This window comes from Rattus norvegicus, chromosome 1 (genome assembly GCF_036323735.1).
Source record: "Rattus norvegicus strain BN/NHsdMcwi chromosome 1, GRCr8, whole genome shotgun sequence".
In the NCBI taxonomy this organism is placed as follows: Eukaryota; Metazoa; Chordata; class Mammalia; order Rodentia; family Muridae; genus Rattus; species Rattus norvegicus.
The window spans coordinates 5,984,163-5,995,116 of record NC_086019.1 but is presented as its reverse complement, the minus strand read 5'-3'; the positions used below and the strand labels follow the sequence as shown (position 1 = coordinate 5,995,116).

Below are 10,954 nucleotides of genomic sequence, written 5' to 3'. Positions count from 1 at the left end.
TTTCATACCCACAAATATTTATTGGGCATTAAGATGTGACACTCTGTTATAAAACTTGGAGATAGAAACGTGTACTAGCTTGAGACACCTCCTGAAACTTGCGGGCGATGAAGGTGGTTATTTTTATCTCTGTCTACTTCATTGGCGATAACACTAAATCCAGGGCAAAGGGGGGAGACCTAGCTGCCAGCATAGGGAGCAAGGGATTTTTTTTTTCTGAGGAGAGTGGGGAGTGTAACCTGAAATCTTAGCCATAATATACACTCACTACACTTCTGTTTCCCCTCCCCCACATAGCGCTGTGCCCTCTGCTCCTCCTCAGTTACTCTCACTCACTTTTGCTTTCCTGTTTCAAGCTTGACTCTCCCTCCGTGTCTTCTATTTGAGTTAAAACAGTCGCCCCTCCTCACTGGTGAATGTCATTGCTCTTTTCCCTTTCCAGAACATTCTTCCCTTCCCAGTTCTAGTTCTGCTGCTTCTCCCCTAAACACCTCAAACTCCTTCTGTGACCTCTAGTGAAGTTTGGTTCTTTGACAGTGTGGCCCGTTTGCCCTCACCCTTGTCCACGGACTGCCCTGCTTTGCTTTGTTAACGTGCACTCCTTGTTACACATTCTGTCAGCCCTTTGCTCTTTTTCTGCATGCCTGGACCACCCTCCATTTCACTGATCCGTTATGATCAGGCCACAGGGCCATTTTCTCTTGAATGCTTTCTATAGCCAGAATGATGAATTGCTCCCAAAATTCCGAGCTCCTCAACATGAGAGACCCTTGTCTATCCTTGTCACACCAGCATCTACCATAATGCCAATCAGGTAGAAAGCGCTCATTAGTATTTTTCGTAAGGCATCAAAATCCAAGAGTTCTTATTCATGTTTGTTTACACTGAGAAGTCGTCACAACACCTGTGTGCACAAAAGGCTCTCTATAGTTCATATTTTATTATCTGTATGTCAGTCACAGCTGTTCAGGAGCTGTGGACATTTGGCTTGGCATGTCTCCAAAACTATAAATTTATGTCTTACTTTTAAATGCGCTAATACTCGATTGGAAGGCTGTCGATGATTCTGATTCTTAAACCTGGAATTTCTATTTAACTTTTATAAGGACTCTCACTTGCTATATATGAGTGTGCCTTTCTTGAGGCCTTCTTGGATGCTCCTGGATAGAACCATGTGGCCTCCTGTGGACTTTACCTTAGCCATGAAGACTTCTGACAGCCTTCCTCTGATTTGGAGACATTTGAAGAATCTAGCACAGTGCTGTCCCTAGGTTTAGTTCTGGGCAACAGATGCAGTAAAACATGCAAACAGCTACGAATGGTGCTTGAAGTAGCCCGTGTCGGAGACAGGCAGGAAAGAAGGACAGAGAGCAAACACTCTTGGTGGCCAGTAACCCATGTAGCTGACCCATTCAACAGATGGTAAAGAAGAGTGCTCGGAGAAGCGCCTTGCAGTTATACAGACAAAATTGAAAGTGAGGGAAGAGACTACACTTCTGCAAGAGGTCCTGCTCACAGTGAACTGTGTGATCGCAGTCTCCCTGGAGCCTGAGTGTGAAACCTGAATTAAGCCGTCTGGCAGCCTTTTCCCGGCCCTTGTGCTCCATCTTGAGAATTGATGAGGTGCTTAGCAGAATGAATGACACAAGGCTCTGCCTCGAAGCTGACAGTTTATAAGATGATACATCACAAAAGGAGCAAAATTGCTAACTTAATGCATGCTCGACCTGCTCTTTCCATGGAAGCTGATGAAATACCACCGTACTTACCAATCAAGGAAGCAGTTTGTGAGAAATTAATATCTCCTATAAGAATTGATCCTAACCCTACAGACACACTATAAAGCACCCCTGAGGACTCACTGTGGGAGCCAGCTGGACACCTAGCTGTTACCTGTAGAATGCACACACATGTGTACATGCGTGCAATAGTTGTGGGGCTTTCCTGACATAGTGTAGGGCCTTATTGTCTGGGCATATTTTTATCATGCTATTTGATTTCTTTGTCCATGTGCAGATTTTCCTTTGCCTCTGAAGAAAAACAATCTAAAAGGTTATTTCGGGAAGTTATTTGAAAGGAAGAAGCAGCAGCTTTGGGCCTGGAGTGTAGCCTTGTGAGTGGCAGGGCATGCATTTAACACGTATGAGGACCTGTTTTCCATTCTGAGAGAAGATAGAGTTTACATGGAAGATTAAAATACATGCATGGTGCTCTTTCTTTTCTGCCACCGCCATGCCATCCAGACTGAGGAAGACCGGGAAACTCCAGGGCTACGTGAGCCACGGCCACGGTCTCATTGGTAAGGACCGCAAGCACCCAGGAGGTCTCGGGAATGCCGGAGGCGTGCATCACCACAGGATCAATTTTGACAAATATCATCCAGGTTACTTCGGCAAAGTTGGCATGAGGCATTACCACTTGAAGAGGAACCAGAGCTTCTCCCCAACGGTCAACCTGGATAAATTATGGACGTCGGTCAGCCAGCAGACACGGGTCAATGCAGCAAGAAACAAGACTGGAGCTGCTCCCATCATTGACGTTGTTCGATCAGGCTACCACAAAGTTCTGGGGCAGGGGAAGCTCCCTAAGCAGCCTGTCATGGTGAAGGCCAAATTCTTCAGCAGAAGAGCTGAAGAAAAGGTAAAGGGTGTTGGAAGTGCCTGTGTTCTGGTGGCTTAAAACCACTTCAGAGGTTAATTAAATGCAAACATTTAAAAAAAAATACATGTATGGTGACTTGTGCGGCTATGTTGCCTTTGAAATCACCTCCCTGCTGTCTTGTGTGACTTAAATTTCATCTACGTGAACCTTCTTTGCTCCTCAGACTTCGGATAAATGAACTAATTTTTCAAGTCGTGATTGTTTCTAGATCCCCAAATCCTCCTCACGCCCCGTATTCTGAAACGAGCTGCACTATTTTATATTCTGCATTATGTTCGCACAGGTAATGTGACCCTAGGTAAAATTGTCTCCGTGTTCAGTGAGATGCAAGCCAAACATGAGTCAATGGCATGAAATTAGACAACGCCAAGTCAGGGAGCACGATGGTGAGGAATACACTACCAGACTCACATCCTGTGGTGGTTTGGATGAGAATGTTCCTCGTGGACTGTCAGACTCATTTCCCGAGCGCCGTTCAGCCTTTTTGAGAGGGACAATTAAATGCAGCTCTGTAGATGAGAATCATATTAATGTGACCGCCCCTTCTGCATTTCCCTGCCTCCAGTTTTTGGACTAGTGTCACACGGATACACCTGAGCTTGTCTCTCAGATTTCAGTAGAAATGAAAACAGTGAAACTAATGTGAGCTGGGGTTCGGCTACTGGGATAAAGGCATTGCTAGTCTTGAAGAAGCCATCACTCTCCAAGTGTATATTAGTTTGCTTCTTGGTGCTGTGATTAAAAAAAAAAAAAAACACCTTGATCAAAGAAGCATACAGGAGAAAGAATTCACGTCTACTTAATGGTTCCAGAGGGAGAAGCGCAGAGCATCCTGGGGACTCAGGGCAGCAAGCGGCAAGGGCAGGAAGTGGAGAGATCACATTTTAAACTAAAGAGATGAAGTAAAGGCACGAAACCAGAAATAGAGCAAAGCTATGAGTCCTCAAAGCCCACCTCTACCGACACTTGTCTACGAAGGCCTCTCTTCCTAAACCTGCCAACAGTGCCACCAACCGGAGATCAAGTGTTCAGACCCATGAGCCTATGGGGGAGCGCTTCTCATTTAAACCGCCACACAGAACAGGAGACTACGCTGTATTGTTGGCTGAGTGACTGTAGAGTGTCCTAACTATAAGGTGATTTGGGGTTGGGTAGTATACTTATTTTTATAATCTTTTCTATTTTTTATTCCTGAACACCAGTATGTCAGTTTATTATTAAATTATTTCTCATCTGTCACATACCTGGATGAGAAGGAAGGATGGGCGGGAGAGAAGTTTGAAGGAAGAGGAGGAGACTGGAATGGAAAGGAGGAGAGACAGGAGGGAGAGGGAGAGAAGCCGTGACAGGACAATATGGCAGGTGACGTTAAGATTCCGTGCTGTACCTTTACAGGTTGTTACTAATGTTCTTAAGAGATGGATGTGTATTGGGCTTTGTATGTTTAGGTGGGCAATTATATCTTATCAATTGGGCCAAAGGTTATTGTGTTGTGTGTTCCTTCATGTGTAGATTTAAGTGTAAGGGAGTGTGGGACGGCTGGTCTGGGCTGCCATGGAATTGGAATGTGTGTGCTTCTGGCAAGATATCTAGCAGATATCTTGGGGCACCGTGGTGCTGGACCTAAGGGGGGTTAAAAGACAACAATACTGTTTTTTTTGTTTTGTTTTTGCTTTTTTTTTTTTTTTACATTTTTACAACAACAGGGGAATGCCACGGAAAGGAGGCAGAAGGGAGTGGGTGGGTGGTTTGGGGAACACCCTCACAGAGGCAGGGGACAGGAGGGGGTGTAGGATAGCAGGTTTCTGGAGGGGAAACCAACTGGGAAAGGGGATAACATTTAAAATGTAAAGGGAAAAATCCAATAAAAGAAAAACATGTAGTAGAAGATAGAAGAAGAAGAAGAAGAAGAAGAAGAAGAAGAAGAAGAAGAAGAAGAAGAAGAAGAAGAAGAAGAAGAAGAGGAGGAGGAGGAGGAGGAGGAGGAGGAGGAGGAGGAGGAGGGGGAGGAGGAGGGGGAAGAGGGGGAGGAGGAGGGGGAAGAGGGGAGGGGGAAGAGGGGGAGGGAGAGGGGGAGGGGAAGGGGGAGGGGGAAAGAAGAAGAGGAAGAGGAAGGAAGGAAAGGAATGGAAAGAAAAGAAAAGAGAAGAAAAGAGAAAAAGTAAACTACTCAGGAAAGGGTAATGCTCTGGAGCCTGTCAGTGTCTTTGTGCTGCCTTCCTACCACACACTGAACACAGCTCCTCCTCTCCTGTGCAGAAGACTGATAGCCTGAGGCATCTTTCCTCAGACGCCTGTCCTCACTGATCTTGGGAAGCCCAGATGCTGGGTTTTCACATGGTGCCCTAGGGGGTTTGTAAGCAGTGTTTTAGCAGCCTGTGAGGTAGGTGCAGCTGGCCCAGGGTCCTTTGCTCATAATCTTTCCTAAGAACATCATTATAGTATCATAAATCACGATCTGTCTCCACATATACTATTGTGGGTTTTATTTGTGATCATAGTTGATCTGAAGTGAAATCTGTAGGAAAAATTTTATTTTCACTTTTAATTATGTGTGTGTGCTTATTTGTACATGGGGATGCGGTGCTGATGGAAGCCAGAAGGTGGCAGCTGGCTCCCTGGAGTGAGATCAGAATGTGAGCTGCCCAGAGTAGGTTCTGTAAACCAAATTCCAGTCTTTGGCAAGAGCAGAATGTATTCCTAACCACTGAACCCTCCTGTCTCTCCATCCCCTACATCAAAGTGTTTAAGGATGTCATGACAATACTGCAGGAACGAAATCCTTGAGCTACCAGGTAAGGATGGGATTCCAAGTCTCCAGATGACATCACAGGTTCCCTGATATTGAAGAACAAAGGCTTGCGCTTGGATTCATGGACGTAGACACACATAGCTAAGATTAGAGGTGCTTAAGGGGAAATACAAAATGTCAAAAGCCTCTTCCTGCCCTATGACCTCTTTCTCCTTACCCACAATACACTTTCTATGTTTCCCGTGCCCTTATGTGCTTGGCTCCCTCTAACCCTTTAGAACCCAGTTTAAATGTTCCTGTCTCCAAGTAGCCTTTTCTGGAACTCTGGAGATAGCTCAACAGGTAAGTATTGGTAAATAAAAACCCGTCCTTGTCTGCTGTACTCTTAAACCCAGAACTGGGCCAGATACCTATTAGATATTGAGACATGATCCAGATTAACTGGGATTGAGAAAAAAATAGCATTAAAACATAAAGGGGCTTTGAGTTTTAGCAAGTCACGGATGATGCCATTCTTAAAGCCCTCCCTTTTGGAGAAGGAAAGGTAATTCCTCCCATGAGGCTGCCAAGAGGAAAAATAAATTATTTTGAACAGGAGCATACCAGTGCCTCTACAAAGAGGGCACCCTAGGCAAATTGGTCTCTGTATCACCAGGGTTCTTCTCCATAAATTAAAGAGGCGAATCAACATTATTAACTGTCTGGTGTTTATGAGGACTCAGAATGCTTCCCCTTGTCCTCGTCTACTGCAAATGACAAGTCCTTTCATATTTTCTTAGCCATTTGGTTCCTCTGGTTAATTCGTATGTTGAATTCCAAGTTGCACAGGCTTGAATGGAGAGACGGGGCCTTCGATAGGTAGGAGGGAGAGCTGAATGCTTCTTAAATTCTATTTAAGAATCTATAGCTGGCCAGTAGGGTCACACACTTTATAAAGAACTCAGTCATGAATGTCGCGCCCACCTCGGCCAGCAAGGAAGACACAACACCGTCGGATTCTTCTCAACAGCCTTTATTGCAAGACCACCTCATTGCTGATACGGGGACCACGAGCGACAAAGGCGCTTGCCTTATATACGCAGCAGGCTGTGGTTGTATGCTAATTATCTTTCAGAGATTGGCGGAACACAAATCACCCCACTATCACCCCAGCTACTTGTCCTCCAGAGATTGGCGGAGCATGAACCACCCAATTAGCATGGTACTGCCCTGGCCAGATTGACACCAGGTGCAAACCCGTGCATTCGCAGTACTGTTGTTCACCACAGGAGGGCGCCGGATCACCTCATTATCCTACGGCCGCCCTGGCAAGGGGACAAACCTGCGCATGCGCGATAAGTTGTTTACATCCAGACAGGGCTGGATGTCGGCGCCATCTTTGTTTTACCGGGCCGCTCCCTACACATGAACACCATCCATCTGTACCAGCAGACACTTGAGCATGTCTTGTCTCCCTGCACCAGGGCCAAATGCTGGCCTGATTGCTTCAGTGTCACAAGGCCAGTATCCCTTTTTATCTTTCTAAAGGTTTCCTCACAGACACTCCCAAGGCTCTCCTAAAGGTGCTCATTAGTTCTGCCCTATTTGCCCTTACTCAAACCAAGGCTTTCCAGGATTTGGCTTTCAAATAGAATCCTGGAGCCGAAGCTTGCCACCTGCAATTCTGGTTAGCTGTGTAGATGGCTGTGCAAGCAAGAATCCACCTCCACAGCCAAGACATTTTACACACGAGGGAAAGAACATTCCACAGCTACCCAAAGCCCTGGACGGGTAACTGTTACGCAGCCCAGGCCTCTGTGTCCAGGAATGACGGAGGTCACTGCTTTCCACATCTGGCCTACCAAGCCGTCTATAAGTCTTCTGGCTCCAAGTACCATGTAGGCCACACCCACTCTCTGTCTTCTCAAAGGGAATGGAGTGGGTGAATCATCTGGGTGAGTCCTGGGTTTGGAACATAACATGTTCTTTAGCCATAGAGAGACCCAAGACTGTGTATCCAAAGATTACGTCTTCCTTCATTATTGGAGTGAAGGCTAGGAGTAAAGGTTCATGATGTACCTGTATGTCTTCATCCTGCACTGCAAATCGCTCCTTTTCAAAGCCGGGGTCAAAGCCATCTTCTGCCTTCTCCCTAATCTCTCAGTCTTCTCCCTGACCCCTTTCGTCCCATGCTCTCATTTGCCAGCCCGCACATCTATTCCCAGAAGGATTGACACAGGAACATCATTTCCTTCTGGAAGAGCGGACCCTATTGTTAACAGGTTATTCCTGCTCTTGCCATTAGACAACCCCGGACAGCACACTCCCCCTCTTAGTAATCTCCTGACCCCTGAACTGGAGCTCACCCTCCGCCACTCTTAAGAGTTCATTATTATAGAGCTTGGGATGTATAACCGAGTGCTTCTGAACCTTCCTAATGTTGTGACCCTTTAATACAGTTCCTCGTGCTGAAGGTACCTCCCGCCATAAAATTATCATTGCCGCTTCATAACTGTAACTTTACTACTGTTAGGAATTCTAATGTAAATATCTGATATGCAGATGGTCTTAGGAGACCCCTGCAAAAGGGTCATTCAACGCCTCCCAAAGGGGTCGTGACCCATAGGTTGAGAACCTCTATCTTAGCCTAAGCAGGAAAAAGAAAAGATCGCTAGAAATTATCACAAGAAGATGATATGTCTGGTCTTTTTCTTTCCATGATGCTAAATTGCACTGAAACTGTGTTTCTAAATTACATCCACAATAATAAGTGCTTCTTTTTAAGTGTGGTAATTCAAATGAGATATGCTGCAGAGAAAAATTGTCACAGTCAAACAAGGTGAAAATGACTCCTGAAAAAAAAAAAAATCAAAAGAAAGGGGACAAAAGAGCTAAGGAACAGACCATGTGGGCAGAGTAATAGGTGGGTGTTAGGGGAGTGGAGAGATTAGGAGATGAGAGGTGATCAGAAGACCAGGAGGAGGTGCCTTGATAAAGTGCTTGACAGCTAGCATTCCTTGAGAAAGGATTTCTCTGAGTATACTCAAAATGCTGATCCTCCAGCCTCAGCCTCTCCAGTGCAGGGATGAGTCCAGGAATCTTCCAGGTTCTCCCTGATCCCCTTGCTTTATTGCCCTGGATTCCTGTTTTTTGTTTGTTTGTTTTTGTTTTGTTTGTTTGTTTCCTAGCATTTTCTATTTGGCATAATACTGTGGTCAAGGTTCTCAAACACTGTATAGCTTATCATTAACCTATTAAAATTAGCAAATGTCTCATGGTCTCAATATATCACATGACGCTTATCCAGTCGTCAGTCGAAAGGAACTTACAGTTTGAACTCCTAAGAGACCAGTCAACAAGTTTTTGTGTAACTAAACTTTTGGAATTGGATTTCGTTTGGTCGACCTCGTAAAGCCATTGGAAGCCTTCATGGAGAAATAAGACAATTCAATGGTAACCACGGAAGATGTCCACACCAACTTTGAATAATGGATAGATCAGCTAGGTATAGTAAAAAAGGAATTAAGGAGGTTCCATGTACAAGCAGATACGAAAAGAACATTCTACACAGAGTTAGCATAACTTCCAGAGTTAACATGCTCCCAGACTCACGGGGAACATTTTCTAAGATAGGCCATATGTTAAATAATTTTAAAAAGCCTCGATAAATTCAGAAGATTGAAGTCATAAAGGATATTTTCCAACTACAATAGGATGAAACTGGACCTAAAGGATAGAATCTGCCGAATTTGTAAATAAGTGGAAATTAAAGGACACACTTGGATAATTAAAAGGTGTTAGAACTCAAACCTGCAACAGAAGGTTAAGGTGCCATATCAAAGCAGACCTGACTACCAGGTTCTCCCAGCATCCCTCAGTGCATACCTGCTATAGGGCCCTCCTGACTGGAACACTTTACCTTCTACCTTAAACTTCTGCAACCCAAGGGCTGGGCTACCCTTCCCCCACCTGCTCTTCTGTATATACTCAACTATTTTTGTTGCCTTTTTGTCTACCCTTGACCTTCCTGGCCTCTTGGTCTAGCTCCCCCATCTCCCATCTCCCTCTCTTCACATGGCCCAACTGAGTTTGGTCAAATTCTCTCTGGATTCTCCCAGATGTCCCCACATCTGAATGTGCTCTCCCTTCTATCTACAATAAACTCGCTTCTCCATCATACCTGAGAGCAGTTGTGTTTCCTTCCCCCCCCCCTTTTTTTTTAATCAATAGGTCAATGGCAAATAAATCCAGAAGGCAGAAAAATCCTTAAAACATAACATATCGAACTTGGAAAACTTGACTAACACTATGCCATTCCACTTCACAAAACTAGAAAAATTCAAACAGACAAAAGTCATTCAAATGGATTATAGTTTGGTTTTGGTTTGTTTGTTAATTTTGTTTTGTGTTCAAAGTCGACAGTAACTAGATGGCAGGGATGTAGAGTAATTACAAACTTTAAATTTCGCCGTCAGGTATATTAGAACTGGTGCAGCCATTTAGACAAAAAAAAAAAAAAAAAAAAAAAAGGAGACTGCCTCAAAACATTAGGCACAATCACCTTATGATTCCACACATCACACAAAGAGAACTGCAAACGTGTTCAAGACTGGGGAGACAGCTCAGCAGTTAAGAGCACTTACTGCCCCTCCAGAGGGCCTGAGTTCAGTTCCCAGCACCTGTGTCAGGTAGCCACAGCTGCTTATGACATCAGCTGGAGGGGGTAGGATACCCTCTTTTGGTCTTCATGGGCATCTGCACACCCACCACACAATTCTCACACACACACACACACACACACACACACCCATATAAATAAAAGTAAATTAAAAAAAAACATGTTTACACACAAAAATTGTACGTGTCGAGAGCACAGTGTCTAAAGAATTTAAAACCCTAAGGTCTCCTTAGTTAAAAAACAAAAAAGATGGTCGTCATATTATAGATTCACACGGCAGAACATTCGCCAATAGAAACGGGATAATGACTAATGACAAACTTGTACAATGTATGAAACCCTGACAATATTGCGCTAAGAAAAAGATATTAGACAAAATTTTCATGTAGTATCACACTTATAAATTATGATCTGAAGTAGCACACTCACAGGCGGTGTTTATCAGTCTTCGCCAGATGCAAATGGAAGAAAAAATACAAAGCGATTGGTACTGGGTTCAGGACTCCTTTGGGAAATGATTAAATGTTTCCACATTAGACAGTGGTAATGATAGGAAAAAAAAAATACAAGTACATTAAAACCCGATTTAAAGGCTGTACATTAGGGAGAGGTACAAGAGTGTTCTAGTTTTCTTTTTGTTCCTATGATAAAACCTTCGCTGAAATCAACTTGGGGAGGAGAGGCCTTATTTGCCTTTATCAGGGGAAGCCAGGTCAGAAGCTTGAGTCAGAAAGTTAGAGGCAGGAGCTAAAGCAGAAGTCATAGAGAAATGCTGCCTGTTAGCTTGTCCCTCTGCTCTGTTCTGCTTTTCTTATTTGACTCAAACCCTCTTAGCTAGATATGGCACCTGCCCAAAGTGGGTTGGGGACCTTCCTACATCAACT

General features: G+C 44.4%; 1 protein-coding gene across 1 annotated transcript; it reads left to right on the top strand.

The window, feature by feature from the left end:
- Positions 1-4,415, top strand: Rpl27al2 (ribosomal protein L27A like 2). The gene has a single exon (XM_039095459.2). The coding sequence runs from the start codon at positions 2,233-2,235 to the stop codon at positions 2,677-2,679; it is 447 nt and encodes a 148-aa protein (XP_038951387.1). The 5' UTR covers positions 1-2,232; the 3' UTR covers positions 2,680-4,415.
- The last annotated feature ends 6,539 nt before the right edge of the window (positions 4,416-10,954 follow it).